The 19,463-nt window shown below is 32.3% G+C and overlaps 2 protein-coding genes across 2 annotated transcripts; both read right to left on the bottom strand.

Moving 5' to 3' along the window:
* Positions 1 to 919: 919 nt before the first annotated feature.
* LOC139507559 (uncharacterized) lies at positions 920 to 5,094 on the bottom strand. Its single transcript, XM_071295791.1, has 2 exons — positions 4,795 to 5,094; positions 920 to 1,044 (listed from the first exon to the last, which is right to left on the bottom strand). The coding sequence occupies exons 1-2, from the start codon at positions 4,970 to 4,972 to the stop codon at positions 920 to 922; spliced, it is 303 nt and encodes a 100-aa protein (XP_071151892.1). The 5' UTR covers positions 4,973 to 5,094.
* A 1,328-nt stretch (positions 5,095 to 6,422) lies between these two features.
* Positions 6,423 to 17,485, bottom strand: LOC139507558 (uncharacterized). The gene is made up of 4 exons (XM_071295790.1): positions 15,165 to 17,485; positions 13,697 to 13,999; positions 11,822 to 11,935; positions 6,423 to 6,528 (listed from the first exon to the last, which is right to left on the bottom strand). The coding sequence occupies exons 2-4, from the start codon at positions 13,872 to 13,874 to the stop codon at positions 6,431 to 6,433; spliced, it is 390 nt and encodes a 129-aa protein (XP_071151891.1). The 5' UTR covers positions 13,875 to 13,999; positions 15,165 to 17,485; the 3' UTR covers positions 6,423 to 6,430.
* Between the last annotated feature and the right edge of the window lie 1,978 nt (positions 17,486 to 19,463).

Raw genomic sequence — 19,463 nt, 5'->3', positions numbered from 1 at the left:
GTAAAATAATATAGAGTAAAAAAAAGGAAAGATTTGAAAGCCACCATTGGTTGCAATTGACTGTTGAAACAAGGTGATCATTAGTGCAGGTTTGACTGTATAGCTATATTCATCCCAAGCAGAATTTTCTAATCCTTTAAAAACACATTTTTCTCAAATAGTTGTTACCTGCTATTGGTCGACTTGTTAAATTCTTTTTAAATTTATCACAATATAATACTTTATTTCCTCCTTTCTTATTCTTGAATGATGGTTGGCTAGGCTGGCTTTCCCAATAGATTTCACTGTAAAACAAGAGTTTGTTGACACACAAATGTCTTCACTGATACAACTTTTTTCAAAATAATAGGCAAAAATGCAAAAAGCTGATAATAAAAAAGTCATTTAGGACAATAACTTCAATAAAGGGCTAACTGACAATTTGGAATGTTCACTTATTTGTTTTAGATCTTGACTTTTTGATCATTTTGCCTATTAACATTTGCTTTCTACATGTATATATTTCTATGATTCTTAAAAAAAAATTAAGACAATAGGAATCAAAAGATATATTTTCATTTAAGATCAATAACTTCAGTTTATTTAGAAGCAACTTATTGAAAATAACAATAACTAAACGGTACCAATATGACTGAGAATGGTTTTCTAAGGTTTATAAAAAATGAGAAAATTGTCAAAAGTAATGTGAGTTAATCAAGTCTTTTTTCTATATATTTTACATAACTTTGTAATTTTCAAACATATCTATATCATGTAATATATGTCCTTTTTTCACTCTTCCCTATGAAAATTTTGATGCCTTTTTGATTGCACAATTTGATGGGTCATTACTGGTCCTTTATCTTGAACTAGCAGAGTGAATATGACTAGGCATATTCAAATATAACCTATTTAAGCCCATTTATTTAAATTTTCTCAATCATTTTTTACCTGTTATTGGTCTGCTAGTTAAATTCTTTTTGACTACATCACTATATAGCGCTTCATTTTCTTTCTTATCTTTGATAGATTGTTTGCTTGTTTTGGCTTTCTCAATAGCTTTCACTGTAAAAAAAAAGTTCTAAATTACCAGTATGGCCTGAATTTTGAACAATAATCATGATAATATGATAGATTAACTATAGTATATGATAAACACCCTTAAAATCAACAACCTGATGTTAGTTATACTTATGACATATGTTGAATTGTTCATGTTTGTTATACTTATGACATATGTTGAATTGTTCATGTTTGTTATACTTGTGACATATGTTGAATTGTTCATGTTTGTTATACTTATGACATATGTTGAATTGTTCAAGTTTGTTCTACTTATGACATATGTTGAATTGTTCATGTTTGTTACACTTGTGACATATTTTGAATTGTTCATGTTTGTTATACTTATGACATTTGTTGAATTGTTCATGTTTGTTATACTTATGTTCATTATCAGGTTGTTATACTTATAACTTATGTTCATATTTTTAAGGTTACCTATTTAACACTGTAATTAAATCTTTAAATATTGTTTTATTTGGTATAAATATTGATTCTGTTATCAGCAAATTAGCCCAACTTGTAACTACACATAGGTACATTCACTTAAAACAACCAGTTGATACATATACTTTTGCACTGCACAACTGCCTGAAAACAAGAATGTGTCCAAAGTACATAGATGCCCCACTCGCACATTATTTTCCATATTCCATGGACCATGAATTTGGGTAAAATCTAATTTGGCATTAAAATTAGAAAGATCATACCATATATAGGTACAGGTGTACTAAGTTTCAAGTTGATTGGACCTTAGCTTCATCAAAAACTACCTTGACCAAAAACTTTAACCTGAAACTGGCACCTTTCATTTTATATGTTCAGTGGACCTTGAAATTGGGGTCAAAAGTCTAATTTGGCTTTAACATTAGAAAGATCATATCATAAGCAACAAGTGTACTAAGTTTTACGTTGATTGGATTTCAGCTTCATCAAAAACTACCTTGACAAAAAACTTTAACCTGAAGCAGGACAGGGACGAACGTAGGTTGGGAATAAAAGTATTCAACACAAAAAGTACACTTAAAAGACTATGTTATAGTGGGACAGTAGTAGGAACTCACATAAAAAAATAGCTGAAAAATTTAAATAAGCAGTTTCAGAAAGATTATATTTATACTTACACCGATGCTAACAACAACGTGGAGAAGAGTTTGGACCATAACTTCCAAAATCAATCCAAAAATGTTTTGAACCATATATAAACTAGAGAATCTCAAGATCCTGTGTGGCTCACCTGATTCTATACTTGGAATTTTGAAATAATATTAAAAATGTAAATAAAAAATTGTAACAGATACTTATAATGATGTTTTAGGCCAAATTTGATTTAATATTGTTATGTTTGATCAGTAGTTCTCTTAAAGAAGACATTTGTATGTAATTCCCATAGGATCCCATGTTAAAATAAGTCCCCCAATGGCGGCAATCTTAAATAATGGAACGGCTTCAAAATAACAACACATTGTTTAGTACCTCATAAGGAACATTCATGATAAATTTTGTTTCATTCTATTCAGTGGTTCTTTAAAATAAAACATTTGTATGTATTTCCCATAGGGTCCTATATTAAACTAGGTCCCCCCTGGTGGCCATCTTGGATAATGGAAAAGCTACAAAATAACAACACTTGGTCAGCACCTCATAAGGAACATTCATGCCATGTTTGATTTCATTCTATTCAGTACATTTGTACGTATGTCCCATAGGGTCCTATGTTAAACCATCGATTAACGTATATACGGAATTCGATTTACGTATATACGTAATTATTTCTGTATATACAGAATTTGATTAACGTATATACGGAATTCGATTTACGTATATACATAAATCGAATTCCGTATATACAGAAATAATTATGTTTATACGTAAATAAGTATTTTTGACCCTGATTCCGCGCCATACATAGGGTCCTATGTTAAACCAAGTCCCTGCTTGTGGCCATCTTATATAATGGATCGGTTTCAAAGTAAGAACCAGGCCTCGACAATAACGCTTATCCGATTGTCCGGGTACCAGAGGGAAAAAAGGTCGAACAAGTAAAAGCTGGATCAAGCTTGTCCCTCGGGACAAGTACAATTATTCTGCAGAAAATAAATTTATTCAACTTTGATAAACAAAGTATTTTATTATCAACAAAAACAAGAAAAAACAAATATTAATTTGACATGTTTCTGTATTCTGTTTATTCAAATGCAAAACCTTTTTCTTCAACATGTTTACTTGCAATCGATAATTTTTAACTGGTTCTTTGTCAGGTACTTTTTAACAGGTAAAAGGAATACTATTCTCAGAAAACAGTCTTACTGATCGGAATCAATGATGCGCTTTGTAGAAAAGGTAACTTTACAGGACAGTTCGTCACCTCGAAAGATTCAGCTCCAATTGTTTAAGAGACAGTTTGGCACCGTAGAAGACATATTTAGTAGACATGATTGATAGACAGTTTGACAAGGCAGGAGACATTTTGGGACCAAGGACAAATCTGTACCTCATTTGAACCTCATTTGCTACCTTATTCTGTTCCTTATAATAAATACCATACCGGTAATTTTTTCACAAAAATATTTTTTTTTATTTACCATAAAATTCACAAAATCATATTTGATCATAAGTAGAAAAAAACATTACTTGCAATATGGTGACCTATAGTTGTTAATTTCTGTGTCATTTGGTCTTTTGCAGAGAGTTGTCTCATTGGCAATCAGACCTTATGATGGCTTATCTTCTTTTTATTGATTGCATTTGAATAAACTTTTTTTTTAACTCAAAAAAAAATAAACAGAATACAAATCCAATGAGTGTACAGGCCCTATCAGATGGTGCCTCATGATTAAGAATCTGATGAGACTAGCATTGATGGAAGCTAGAACCTAATTCCTGTGATATGACTAGTTTCGCAGTTGTACTTGACTCATATTTTTGAAAAGTATTTTTTAAAAATACATCAAATTCTGTTATATTGTTTAAATTCGTTTTGTTCCTTTAATCAACTAAAAATGTAAAAAAGGTTATTTTTAATAAATTTTTGGACAAGTAACAATTTCATTCGGACAAGTAAATTTTGGTATGTGCTTGTCCTACAGGACAAGTTGAAAAAAAAGTTATTGTAGAGGCCTGAGTGTTAACACTTGGTCAACACCTCATAAGGAACATTCATGCTATGTTTGGTTTCATTCCATTTAGTGGTTCTCTAAAAGAAGACATTTGTAAGTATTTCCCATAGGGTACTAAGTTTAACTAAGTCCTCTGCTGGCAGCCATCTTGGATAATGGATCAGCTACAAACTAACAACACTTGGTCAACACCTCATAAGGATCATTCATGCTATGTTTGGTTCCATTTCATTCAGTGGTTCTCTAGAAGATGTTCAAAATGTGAAAAGTTACGCCGACAATGACGAACGCCAAGTAATGAGAAAAGCTCACTTGGCCCTTTGAGCCAGGTGAGCTGAAAACAAATTCCTAAACTTTGAATGAGAAAGTTAGAACATAATATAATATTTTTTTCCCATATTTTCAATGGAGATTTTTTTTTTATCAAGTCATGTGAGTAATAACAGCTGGTATCAACATAGTGTAAGAAAATGATAAGAACACTGGATTAATTTGGTGTTTACATTAATTGCACTTTTCTGATCATGTCTTTTAAAAGTTACAGATAATTCAAATTTAACTTAACCACTCAGGAACTAAAAAAATCCAATTCAGCCTTTAATTTTGAATGAACTCAGACAGAACTTCAATTTACCTGGCTTTTGATGTTGAACAACAGGAGACTCTACCTCGGCTGCTGGTCCTTTACCAACTTTGTTTTCAGCACTGACACTACATACATAATGTTTGTCCAGCTTCAGATTCTTAATGGTATAGGAGGTGACAAATGATCTGCCTCGTCCAATCTTTTTCCAGTCATCAGAATCAACCATTTTCAGGGAAATATTGTACCCAGTAACCTTTGAATCGCCAATTGCCTTTGGCCTTGTCCATTCCAAAGTCAACTTGTCATTGGTCCTCGTCTTCACCTTCAAATTTTCAGGTGCTTGTGGTACCTCTGTTGTACATGGAGATTAAATATTTAGTTGATTTCTTATCTTAAATTCAAACACATAAGTATGAAGCAGGGAAACTAGAGTCTCTAGCAAGCTGGGCTTGCTCACCTGCATCTTCAACAATAGCAATTTTTGTTAAAACTAGAGGCTAGCTCTCATGAGCCTGTGTCGCTTAAATGAATCTTCTGTGGTTTTGAAAATCATTTAAAATAAGGTTTAAATCATAATAAATAGTATAAGCATTGTGGCTTAGTTTTATTCTAATTGGCCCCGTAGATTAACTGGAGAAATTTACGAAAAAATTGTTTAAAAATTCACTTTAAAGGCAATATCAATTTAAGGGGTCAATTGAATATTTTTGTCATATCAACTTCTTTTTAGATCTTATATACATTATCTTTGTCTATAATAATACATTAGATAATAACCAAAAAACTGCTCAATTTCCTTAAAATTACAAATTCAGGGACAGTTATCCAACAACCAGTTGTCTGATTAGTCTTAAGTTTTCAGGACTAATTGATCTTAATCTGATGACCATTTCTATCCCATGTCAGATTTGCTCTAAGTGCTTTAGTTTCAGAACTGTTTACAAAAAGTTGCATTTTACTCCTATGTCCTTTTTTTAGCCATGTCTGTCATCTTGATTGGCAGGCGGGATCATCTAACACATTTTTTTCCAAGATACCTTAATGATGATTGTAACCACGTCAGCTTAATTTTGTCTCAGAAGTTTTAGAGGAAAAGATTTTGATAAAAGTTTATTTATAAGTATATGACAGATGCAAAGTGATGAGAAAAGCTTGATTACAGGCCTATTTAGATATTTGACGGACACTGGTGCACTTTTAAAGGGAAGATGTCATGAGCTAAATCTTTAAAGGGAAAAAGCTCCAATATCAGTAGACTAAATATTTCATCCATGATGGTCCATTTGTAGATCTTATTTTGCAGATGCTGATCATAAATATAATGTTTTCAAAATAAAATAGGAAATATGTAAACAGCTGAAAATAAAATAGTCATTTAAGGGCAATCAATTCAATAAGGGGTCAACTGACGATTTTTGCCATAAGACTCATTTGCTTTAGATCTTGACTCTTCGATCTTTTGTCTATTTAAATTTGCTTTCTATCTTTCTTATAATACTTAAAATAATATAGAGTAAAAAAAAAGAAAGATTTGAAAGCCACCATTGGTTGCAATTGACTGTTGAAACAAGGTGACCAGTAGTGCAGGTTTGACTGTATAGCTACATTCATCCCAAGCAGAATTTTCTAATCCTTTAAAAACACATTTTACTCAAATAGTTGTTACCTGCTATTGGTGGACTTGTTAAATTCCTTTAAATTTATCACAATATAATACTTTATTTCCTCCTTTCTTATTCTTGAATGATGGTTGGCTAGGGCTGGCTTTCCCAATAGATTTCACTGTAAAACAAGAGTTTGTTGACACACAAATGTCTTCACTGATACAACTATTTTCAAAATAATAGGCAAAAATGCAAAAAGCTGATAATAAAAAAGTCATTTAGGACAATAACTTCAATAAAGGGGTCAACTGACAATTTTGGGAATGTTCACTTATTTGTTTTAGATCTTGACTTTTTGATCATTTTGCCTATTAACATTTGCTTTCTACATGTATATATTTCTATGATTCTTAAAACAAAAATATAAGACAAAAAGGAATAAAACAGTTGTTGGCTGATGACACAGGTTATGTTTTTCTCATATATTTTATGATAAAATTGAGAATGGAAATGGGGAATGTGTCAAAGAGACAACAACCCGACCAAATAAAAAACAACAGCAGAGGGTCACCAACAGGTCTTCAATGTAGCGAGAAATTCCCGCACCCGGAGGCGTCCTTCAGCTGGCCCCTAAACAAATATATACTAGTCCAGTGATAATGAACGCCATACTAATTTCCAAATTGTACACAAGAAACTAAAATTAAAATAATACAAGACTAACAAAGGCCAGAGGCTCCTGACTGGGGGACAGGCACAAAAATGTGGTGGGGTTAAACATGTTTGTGAGATCTCAACCCTCCCCCTATACCTCTAACCAATGTAGAAAAGTAAACGCATAACAATACGCACATTAAAATTCAGTTCAAGAGAAGTCCGAGTCTGATGTCAGAAGATGTAACAAAAAAAAATAAACAAAATGACAATAATACGAAAATAACAACAGACTACTAGCAGTTAACTGACATGCCAGCTCCAGACTTCAATTAAACTGACTGAAAGATTATGATTTCATCATATGAACATCAGGCACAATCCTTCCCGTTAGGGGTTTAGTATCATACCATCATAACATATATGAGAAGAACATAACCCGTGTCATGCCAACAACTGTTTTTAGAATAAATGTGTTTAGTTCCGATGCAAAGACCTTATCAGTGACTCAATATTAACGCCAAAATATGCAATCTTTAATGACTTGACAACAGTATCGTAATTATATCCCTTCTTAATAAGTCTATTCAAAGGTTTTGTAAGTTTCTGAGGTGAATACTGACACCTTTGTGCTTTATAAAGAATATTTCCATAAAAATTGAATGTGAAATACCTGAACGTATAGAAGTCTGCATGTTGAGCTATATTTACGAATGATGTCTTTATACCGATGATAAAATTTAGTAAATGTTTTGACTAGTTTGTGATATCGAAAACTCTGGTGTAATAATTTTTCAGTAATACATAAATTTCTCTCGTTAAAATCTAAAACATTGTTACACACACGAGCGAATCGTACAAGTTGAGATATATAAACACCGTAAGATGGTGACAAGGGAACGTCACCATCTAAAAACGAATAATTAACGATAGGAAATGAAAAATCATCCCTTTTATCATAAATTTTAGTATTCAGCTTTCCATTAATGATATAGATATCAAGATCGAGAAAAGGGCAGTGGTCATTGTTAGTATTAGCTTTATTTAAAGTAAGTTCAACAGGATAAATTTCATTAATATACATACTGAAGTCGTCATTATTGAGAGCCAAAATATCATCCAAATATCTAAAAGTATTATTAAATTTGTTTATCAGATGTTGTTTCGATGGGTCTTTGCTTATTTTTGTCATAAATTGTAACTCATAACAATACAAAAACAGGTTCCGCAATAAGTGGTGCACAGTTAGATAGTATGATACTGAACCCCTAAGGGGAGGGATTGTGCCTGATATTCATATGATGAAGACATAATCTTTCAATCAGTTTAATTGAGGTCTGGAGCTGGCATGTCAGTTAACTGCTAGTAGTCTGTTGTTATTTATGTATTATTGTCATTTTATTTATCTTATTTTGTTTCATCTTCTGACATCGGACTCAGACTTCTCCTGAACTGAATTTTAATGTGCGTATTAGGGGTGTGGAAATGCTATGCCTGACTCGCCATTTGAACAACCGGAGAAGTAATTATTTTTGTCTTGGTTGCCGGTGGACAAGTAAAAAAATTTACAAGACAAAGTCCAACAAAAACATAAAATTAATTTCAAAACGTATAAAGATGTTTAATTTATGTAAAGAAACCAATGTTCAGCAAGTAAAAACATCAATGTTCATGACGATAAATATTACATGATACCTGAAATAGATCAATAACCAAAATAAATAAAAATAAGTATGCGAACCAGAGTCGCGTAACATTGCATTGGCTTTGTCCATTGACCCGGGATTGTCGATTAGGTTTTATCCATCATTTACCGGAAGTGTCATTTCTTTAAATTTTGTATCGAGATTCAGATTGATAAATACAGTGAAACCTGGGTAAACCGAACCCTGATAAAAACGAATTTCAGTTTAAACCGAACAATTTTCAAAGTCCCGAAAAATTTCCCTATCAATTAACGTTAATCTAACCTGACAAAACCGAACCCTGTCAACACCGAATTCCGAACGCTTTTTGAAGGCTAGTTAGTAAATTTGTCTTTAAAAATTACCTGTCAAAATCGATCAATAGCAATCAAAACAAAAAAGCATTTTTAATTATTTGCATGATTTAATTAAACAAACACAGGAAGACAGAGTATCCCAGAGGGTATTTGAGGTTAATTAACTGGTGAGTTGTTATTACAAATTAATTAGCATGTTTGTGTCCATGTCTAAAGTAATTTTTTGTAAAGAAATGTTAAACTGGTCAGCTACCCCCATGGCCGATAATGACAAGGAAGGAACTTTCAGATCAGTTAAATGCACGTTACTCAAATAATTACGACCACAAACTCGCAACTGCCATTTTGTAGCTAAACTGTTTAATTAAATAATAGTTTTAAAGCTTTTCACTGGATTAAGAAGTCATGCAACACAACAAGGTATATGGCTTTCGATTGTCGGATTCTCGTTAGAGGCCCTATATATTTGATACACATGCTCCCAAAGACTTCCGTTAGCTATTCAGCAACGATAAAGTCCGAGAATAAACTGGACCCCTGCTTTTGTTTCACTCTTATCGTGTGTCGAAGTATCAATCAGCAGGTGACCAGGTTAAGTGGAGAACTCGTGTGTACAATGACATTCCAGATTCAACTACGGAATCGTCATTTGAAAGCGTCTGCGAACCTGAATTAGTCAGTGAATTATAGATGAGAAAATAATTATCAAAAGCAAAATTTCTCTTTGTCGGACATCTCACAACGACGAGCGTGATTGACGGAGTTGTGTTTGATTTATTAACAAAAATGAAGCAAAACGTTGATCATCTCTACTTATATTTTTTACATTTACATTTAAATCAACACAAAAATAATTTGTCGTCTATTGTGTCACCTATAATCCCGTGTCAGTAAGTGCCAAAATTATTTTGGTGTCAACTTCCGTTTATCTCTATAATCCGAACACCTGTGAAAACCGAACAAAACGCAAAGTCTCGTGGGTGTTCGGTTTGGACAGGTTTCACTGTACTTAATAAAAAGCTGGGCAAGCAAGACAAAAAGAGTCATGAGTCGAGTAGAAAACCTTAAATGCAAATGGAGGACACAGAGTATTTAAAAAAAAAAACAGAAGCGAGAATTTCAGACATCGTGGATATCAGATTGACCCTGGCTATCTATGGAAATTCGGAAAATAAATTAAGTTTTGTCTTATTTATAGATGTAAGGTCAACATTATTTGTTGTCAAGTGGTAAATAGAAGGGACGTTTTAATTGCCCATCAATACAATAATAAATATTAATCAAGAAATAGTTAATCTATTATTCAGTTTACATTTCTTCAATCACTGTCCTCAAATTTAGTATCTGTAGCTACTGGCTACAATTTTTATTAAAAAAACTGCTGCAAAATTGTTCTTTACATGTCATTTCATTGGTTGGTTTGCTGTTAGGTTTTGTCCCATTGATGTTTATCAATTTCCTAATTTTTTACACATATTAACAAATGAATTTCATGTGTTTATAATGAACAACAGTGCTAAGTAAGAATCATATATTAGCTAACAAGAAATACTTCAATATTTATTGAAATCATCAGGGCAAGTAAAAAAAATTCTGGACAAGTAAAATTTTTGTTTTACTTGCCCAGGGACAAGTGCTCACAACAAATATTTCCACACCCCTGCGTATTGTTATGTGTTTACTTTTCTACATTAGCTAGTGGTATAGGGGAGGGTTTAGATCTCATAAACATGTTTAACCCGGCCGCAATTTAGCGCCAGTCCCAAGTCAGGAGCCTCTGTCCTTTGTAAGTCTTGTATGATTTTCAATTTTAGTTTCTTGTGAATAATTCAAAGTTTAGTATGATGTCCATTATAACTGTACTAGTATACATATTATTTAAGGGGCCAGCTGAAGGACACCTACGGTTGCAGGAGATTCTCGCTACATTGAAGACCCTTTGGTGGCCTTCGACTGTTGTCTAATCTATGGTCGGGTTGTTGTCGCTTTGACACATTCCCCATTACCTTTCTCAATTTTATTAACAGCCCAGCTATATACTGATACCATGTTTACATTCACTGCACCAGTGCATTGGTCTAAGATTTCTCTCAAGTCTAACAGTTTTTATTTTTTAATGTTTTGTAAGGGTTCAATGTTGTACATTAAAGCGAGGCTAGTCCCTATAGAAAACATGGAAATTTCTGACCAAAACATTGAATGGCAACTTTTTATCTCTTAATTGATAAAGATCCTATTTCAAACTTTCTAAGCTCCTGCAGCACAAACAATAGTTTTATTTCTATCAACCCACCATTTTTAGTGACATACTTGCATTGATCAAGATTTTGAAATCTTCCCTAATTAAACTGCAAAATTAAAACAAGATCGAACATTGGAAAACTTCATTAACTGTAAATATATTGCTACAACAGTTATGTAAAGGAAATATAAATTTGTGGCAAATTTTGATGCTTTTTCAGATAAGCCTAACATTGTTTTACTTCACTGGATTCCTAAGACAGTCAGAAATGAAATACCTTTTTTTTTCAAATTTTTGGCTTTGGTTAAAAGTCCAATCTTTAAAATATATGAGTTAATCAAGTCTTTTTCTATATATTTCACATAACTTTATATATTTCAAACATATCTATATCATGTAACATATGTCCTTTTTTCACTCTTCCCTATGAAAATTTTGATGTCTTTTTGATTGCACAATTTGATGGGTCATTACTGGTCCTTTATCTTGAACTAGCAGAGTGAATATGACTAGGCATATTCAAATATAACTTATTTAAGCCCATTTATTTAAATTTTCTCAATCATTTTTTACCTGTTGTTGGTCTGCTAGTTAAATTCTTTTTGACTACATCACTATATAGCGCTTCATTTTCTTTCTTATCTTTGATAGATTGTTTGCTTGTTCTGGCTTTCTCAATAGCTTTCACTGTAAAACAAAAGGTCTAAATTACCAGTATGGCCTAAATCTTGAACAATAATCATGATAATATGATAGATTAACTATAGTATAATGATAAACACCCTTAAAATAAACAACCTGATGTTTGTTATACTTATGACACATGTGGAATTGTTCATGTTTGTTATACTTATGACATATGTTGAATTGTTCATGTTTGTTATACTTATGACATATGTGGAATTGTTCATGTTTGTTATACTTATGTTCATTATCAGGTTGTTATACTTATAAACTTATGCTCATATTTTCAAGGTTACCTATTTAACACTGTAATTAAATCTTTAAACATTGTTATGTTTGGTATAAGTATTGATTTTGTTATCAGCAAATTAGACCAACTTGTAACTACACATAGGTACTTTCACTGTAAAACACCCAGTTGATACATATAGTTTGGCACTGCAAAACTGCCTGAAAACAAGAATGTGTCCAAAGTACACAGATGCCCCACTCACACATTATTTTCCATATTTAATGGACCGGGAAATTGGGTAAAAAGTTTAATTTGGCATTAAAATTAGAAAGATCATACCATATAAAGGTAACATGTGTACCAAGTTTTGAGGTTGATTGAATCATCAAAAACTACCTTGACCAAAAACTTTAACCTGAAACTGGCACTTTCATTTTATATGTTCAGTGGACCCTGAAATTGGAGTCAAAAGTCTAATTTGGCTTAAAAATTAGAAACATAATATCATAAGCAACAAGTGTACTAAGTTTCAAGTTGATTGGACTTCAGCTTCATAAAAAAATACCTTGACCAAAAACTTTAACCTGAAGCGGGACAGAGACGAACGTAGGTGGGGCATCAAAGTTTTCAACACAAAAAGTACACAGAAAAGAGCTATGTTATAGTCGGACAGTAGTAGAAACTCACACAAAAAATAGCTGAAAAATTTAAATTAGCAGTTTCAGTAAGATTGTATTTATACTTACATACGGTTTATTTTCTGGAAACTATAAAAATGCTTATTTTAGCCCTTTTTTGGCCCTTTATACATAAACTGTTCGAACCAAAACCCCCTAAATAAATCCCAGCCTTCCTTTTATGATTTCAAACCTAGTTTTAAAATTTCATATATTTCTATTTTCTTATAAATACTTAAGGATGTACTTAGGTGAGGTTAGGTGAAAATTAATAAATTAAGAAGTTAAAATTGATACTATAAGTTGATAGAGCATCAATTAAGGATAAAAATAAGCTAAAAATATTGATAGGTCATAGACCTCTTTTTCGAGATATTTGAGATTTAAAAAATGGCGGGAAAAGGCTGACTCAGACTTTTACCTTATATTTGCATTGGTATTATTAGGTCTCAAAACAAAAGAAAGAAAATTAAGAATCTTCTAAAATTTTGGTAAATGAACTTTCATGAGCTATTAAGTCTTACATGAAAAAATAAATGGGTGTTATGGGGCAAAATATTTTACATTGTATTATATGGAAAAACACCAAGGAGTCCGAACATTTGACACAAATTCCAAAACCTCACCTAAGTACATCCTTAAGTTATTATCAAGAAACCAATGGTCTTATAACTAAATAATAATCTGACACAAATGCTCACAACGACGTGGACATGAGTTTGGACCATAACTTCCAAAATCAATCCAAAAATGTTTTCAACCATATATAAAATAAAATTAACTTAATCACTCAGGAACTAAAAAATCCAATTCAGCCTTTAATTTTGAATGAACTCAGACAGAACTTCAATTCACCTGGCTTTTGATGTTGAACAACAGGAGACTCTACCTCGGCTGCTGGTCCTTTACCAACTTTGTTTTCAGCACTGACACTACATACATAATGTTTGTCCAGCTTCAGATTCTTAATGGTATAGGAGGTGACAAATGATCTGCCTCGTCCAATCTTTTTCCAGTCATCAGAATCAACCATTTTCAGGGAAATATTGTACCCAGTAACCTTTGAATCGCCAATTGCCTTTGGCCTTGTCCATTCCAAAGTCAACTTGTCATTGGTCCTCGTCTTCACCTTCAAATTTTCAGGTGCTTGTGGTACCTCTGTTGTACATGGAGATTAAATATTTAGTTGATTTCTTATCTTAAATTCAAACACATAAGTATGAAGCAGGGGAACTAGTGTCTCTAACAAGGTGGGCTTGCTCACCTGCATCTTCAACAATAGCAATTTTTGTTTAAAATTAGAGGCTAGCTCTTGTCGCTTACATGAATCTTCTGTGGTTTTGTAAATCATGTAAAATGAGTTATGAATCATAATAAATAGTATAAGATACCCTAATAATTAAAATAAAAAAGGTTATCCCACTAGTATCTTGACTTAGACAATACTTACTGAAGACCCCTTATCATTATTTAAATTAGTTTTCAAGTTAAGACCATTTGAAATTGTTGGGTTTTTTTTAACAATTTTCCCTTACACTTCAATAGTTAATCCCTATGTACTATATTCAGACATGATTGCCATGTTAGTTGGATGGCATTGTGGCTTAGTTTAATTCTAATTGGCCCGTAGATTAATTAACTGCTGGAAAATAATTTTTTTAAAGAAAAGTTTACGAAAAAAATCGTTAAAAATTTACATTAAAGACTTAGTGCTTTAGTTTCAGAATTATTTACAAAAAGCTGCATTTTACTCCTATGTCCTTTTTTTAGCCATGTCTGTCATCTTGATTGGCAGGCAGGATCATCTAACAAATTTTTTTACCAAGATACCTTAATGATGATTGTAACCATGTCAGCTTAATTTTGTCTCAGTAGTTTTAGAGGAAAAGATTTCTATAAAAGTTTTATTATAAGTATATGACAATGGACTATGAGGAGGGACAATGGCAGATGCCAAGTGATGAGAAAAGCTCACATTGAAAGTGAAACAAAGGCAAACCATTTTATTGACAGATTTGATCCACAAAAATCATTCTTATAGTAAAAACAATGATAAACATTTACTTTTCATATATAATATGAATTAAGGGGGTTCACAGGTCCAAGTCAATTGTTTTTCTTAATATAGGATTTCACTATACATTGTATTTTCCTATAAATGAACTTTATCTTATACCTTTCAATTATGCTCAAAATCTGCCTTTGAAAGAAGCCTACATTTTTGTAAAAGTACCTTTTTTCTGTTGAAGTAATAGGAGAAAAATTTCATGCATTTGTATGACTTAATATTTCCAGCATTGATGATCTTCACTCAAAAACTAACCTGCACATTTAGATTTAAGAAATCTGTCACCAGGTGGAAAATTTTCCTACAAAAAAAATCAATTGTGTTTTTTGTTAAAATTTATATTCATTTCTTAGCAAACAAAAACAATAATACCTCATTTAAGAGGGTTGTACACTAAAAGCTACATAACTTATCTTACCTGAGGCCCCAACATAGATAAGCAGCATTTTAAATAACTATAGAGGCTCTGAGGAGTCTGTGTTAAGATAATTTTTTTTAATTGATGCATGAAATACTGCAACCATTATACTTTTGGCTTTCAATGTTGATTTATGATTTATTTGATGAACATTATTGCAGTTTACAGTTCATCTCAATCTATATTTATATTCAAGATAGTAACCACCAGAGTGCACACGCTGAAATGTCCCTCTTTCTTTACTTATCATTGATATTATGTTGATAGTCCTAAGTATAAAGCTTTACCACAACTGTCACATAAACTATAAAATTAACCAACAAAAATAAACATTGACCAATAAACCATGAAAATGAGGTCAAGGTCAGATGATCCATGCCAGGCAGACATGTACAGCTAACAATACTTCCATACAACAAATAAAAAGTTGACCTTATGCTTATAGTTAAAGAGAAACAGACCAAAACAGAAAAACTAAACACTGAGAAATGAACTGTTAAAATGAGGTCAAGGTCAAAATTAACCTGCGCGACAGACATATAGATCATAACATATTTCCATACACCAAAGATAGTTGACCTATTGCATATAGTATTAGAAAAAAAGACCATAACTCAAAAACTTAACTTTGACCACTGAACCATGAAAATGAGGTCAAGGTCAGATGACACCTGCCAGCAAGACATGTTCACCTTACAATCATTCTATACGCCAAATATAGTAGACCTATTGCTTATAGTATCTGAGATATGGACTTGACCACCAAAACTTTACCTTGTTCACTGATCCGTGAAAAGAGGGTGAGGTCAAGTGAAAACTGTCTGACGGGCACGAGAACCTAGCAAGGTATGCACATACCAAATATAGTTAGCCTATAACTTATAATAATAGAGAATTTAACATTAAAAAAATTTTTAACTTTTTATTCAAGTAGTCACTGAACCATGAAATAAAGTCAAGGACATTGGACATGCGACTGACAGAAACTTCGAAAAATGAGGCATATGTATATTCAAAGTATGAAGCATCCAGGTCTTCCACCTTCTAAAATATAAAGCTTTTAAGAAGTAAGCTAATGCCACAGCCGTCGTAGCCACCGGATCATAACCCCTGAGTCGAGCTAGGCTGGAAAAAAAAAGCAAATTTTCCTTAAAATTACTAATACAGGGCAGCAAACCAACAACTGCTTTTCTGATTCTTCTGAAAATGTCACTTGGTCACTACAACAACAACAACAACAACAACATCATATAACAAGGGTTTTTAGTTTTATCCAGGTTCTCCACAGGGCAGAGTTTTTTAAGACCACAGTGGTCAACCCCTGAACATAGCTTGATACTGTCTGAATTTGGATTGTGATAAAATTTTTGACATAATATAGATTTTTGTCACAAAATAAATGTGGGTGTTGCTCAATTTGGTCTATGTGCATATCAAACAAAGGACATAGATGGATTCATGACAAAATTTTGTTTTGGTAATGGTGATGTGTTTGTAGATCTTTTTTGACTGAACTTTCTTCCTGCTTACAATTATCTCTATCATTAATCAACTTGGCCTAGTAGTTTTAGTGGAAAATATTTTGAAAAATTTACAGAATTTATGAAAATTGTTAAAAATAGACTATAAAGGGCAATAACTCCTTAAGGGGTCAATTGACCATTTAAGTCATGCTGACTTATTTTAAGGTCTTACTTTGCAAAAACATTATTGCTGTTTACACTGTATCTTTATCTATAAAAATATTCAAGATAATAACATGCAAAATTTTCATAAAATTTGGAATTAAGGGGCAGCAACCCAACAATTGTTTGCCTGAATGGTCTGAAAATTTCAGAGCAAATATATAATGACCTAAAAACATTTTTTTTTCTGACAAATTTGCTCTTAATGCTTTGGTTTCAGATATGAGCCAACCAGATGCTCCACAAGGCCCAGCTTTATATGACCGCAGAGGTTGAACCCTGAACCGTTGGGGCAAGTATGGACACAACATTCAAGCTGGATTCAGCTCTAAATTTGGATTGTGATTAAATAGTTGACACAGCATAGGTTTCTGACACAGAATGATTGTGGTCTAATGAACTTAAAATACTTTTTTTTTCTTTGAGCAATTCACTATGCTGTTGAATATTAATCCTCTCAAAAAAATGTTTGAAGAAATTTTCTTTTTATTTATGAAATCTAAAATGAAAAAAATTTAACCCCCCCCCCCCCATTTTTTTTTCACATACCCCTTTCCCTTTATCCAAAACTGATCTCAATTCAAATTTCTAATGGAGTTTGCAACAATAACTACTCATTTAAATACATCATAAAATATTAAAATGTACCAAAAGGTGCTTGTTATCACTGAATGGTTTTAATTTATCAGTTGGTAGTAAAAGTAAATATACATTGTATATTGTATAAAACAATGATTTAAGTTGATTCAACTACTATTCTGGACAAAGAAAGATAACTCCAATCAATTGAAAATTTCTTGCTATTGCACAATATTGTGCAATTAGATACTTCTTGCCATTGCGCAATACTGTGCAATTGAAAATATTTGCTATTGCACAATACTTTGCAATTGAAGATTTCTTGCTATTGCACAATATTGTCACTGTGCAATTGAAAATTTCTTGCTATTGCACAATACTGTGTCATCTAATTACATCACAGATTGGTTATTATACTAGATATTAATGCTATTTATTTATGAGATTTTGAGTTTCGTTTTTTCATAAAAGAACACATTGTGTTGACATGTATTTGTCAAAATCAGACTTGTAATAACTCTCTTCTGGGATGTATCTTTGAAGCAATTCAGATTCAAAAGCGTAAAAACAATGAATTTATCGTAGAAGCTTTAAAAAGAGATCTATAAGAAAATATGTTTAGAGAATGGGTAATACATGTGTCAATCATGACTTCCCATCAAAAATGTAGTTGTCCTACTGGGTTTTGGTTATTAAAAGGATAGACATTGGATGAAAAATATTAATTGTTGCCAGCTGGGCGATCAGGGGGTTTTATACTGAGTGTAATGAACAGTTATTATGATATGCTGGAATAAATTGACTATCTGATTTGATCTGGAACGATATAACTAGTTGTTTTGTTCCGGCCAGAATTTTTCAACTAGCTACATTGTTCCGGGAATTTTCAACTAGCTACTTTTTTCTGGAACTTTTCAACTGCACTCGGAACAAAACAACTAGTTGAAAAGTTCCAACGGAACGAAATAACTAGTTAGAAAGTTCCGCCGGAACAAAGTAACTGGCGGAACATAGTGGCTGTTACATTTACGCATATTGTCATGACCATAAATATAGGTCATTTTTTTTAATGAGGTCATTGTTTGGTATGTAACGTCACGAACGTCAAGTTTTCATATTGTATGTGACGTCACGAACATCAAGTTTGCATATTTTTTGGCACACTAAATGCAACTATAAAAAATACAAAACACTCAAATAAATACAATAATAAACAAAATATTTTTAAAACAGCAGCAGGCAAATGGTAAGGTAACCCAGGTGCTTTGTATAAGCAGTTATTTTAAGGCTTTGAACCAAGACAAAAGCAGAACTGAAGGTAACCCAGTGCTAATCTATCGAGATCAGAAAACAGTTCATATAATATAATACTCTTCTGTTGAAATATATGATAAAGCGTATAATACATGGCAAAATCCGTATCACATGCCGTATCACCCTCGACCAATATCATCCCTCGGGCCTAAAGGCCCTTGGGCTGATATTGATGTCACGGGATGATACGACATATGATACGGATTTTGCCATGTATTATTCTCTATATATCAACAATTCACCAAAGTTTCATGAAAATTCAGCTGAAAGCTTTTTTGAGTTATTGATAGTGTTGACAACAGAAGGATGAATCAACATACAACAGTGGGGCGATAAGAAACAATGAAGGAATCAGAAAGGACAAGATGATTGAAATATAACTCAACTTTTAGAGTCCAATGATCAACTTTAGAGTTAAACTTCACAGAGAGAAGTCAGTAAATAAGATGCAAAATTCAATTGTGTCTGATCCATTTGTCATTTGAAACAATAAAATATGTTTAAACCCACCTCAAAAAGATTTGTGAATTAATCAAGCATGCAATGAATTTTAGATAA

The sequence above is a fragment of the Mytilus edulis genome, unplaced genomic scaffold (genome assembly GCF_963676685.1).
Source record: "Mytilus edulis unplaced genomic scaffold, xbMytEdul2.2 SCAFFOLD_399, whole genome shotgun sequence".
In the NCBI taxonomy this organism is placed as follows: domain Eukaryota; kingdom Metazoa; phylum Mollusca; class Bivalvia; order Mytilida; family Mytilidae; genus Mytilus; species Mytilus edulis.
The sequence above is the reverse complement of the archived record's forward strand: the minus strand, read 5'-3'. Positions and strand labels throughout refer to the sequence as shown.

Bases quoted from the DNA above. Each gene is read 5' to 3' on its own strand.
- LOC139507558 (XM_071295790.1), bottom strand. From the start codon at position 13,874: ATGGTTGATTCTGATGACTGGAAAAAGATTGGACGAGGCAGATCATTT. The intron at 11,936-13,696 runs GTGAATTGAAGT...TTTGTTTTACAG, and splicing joins TGTTCAACATCAAAAGCCAG to TGAAAGCTATTGAGAAAGCC. The intron at 6,529-11,821 runs GTAAAAAATGAT...CTTGTTTTACAG, and splicing joins AACTAGCAGACCAACAACAG to TGAAATCTATTGGGAAAGCC.
- LOC139507559 (XM_071295791.1), bottom strand. From the start codon at position 4,972: ATGGTTGATTCTGATGACTGGAAAAAGATTGGACGAGGCAGATCATTT. The intron at 1,045-4,794 runs GTAAATTGAAGT...TTTTTTTTACAG, and splicing joins TGTTCAACATCAAAAGCCAG to TGAAAGCTATTGAGAAAGCC.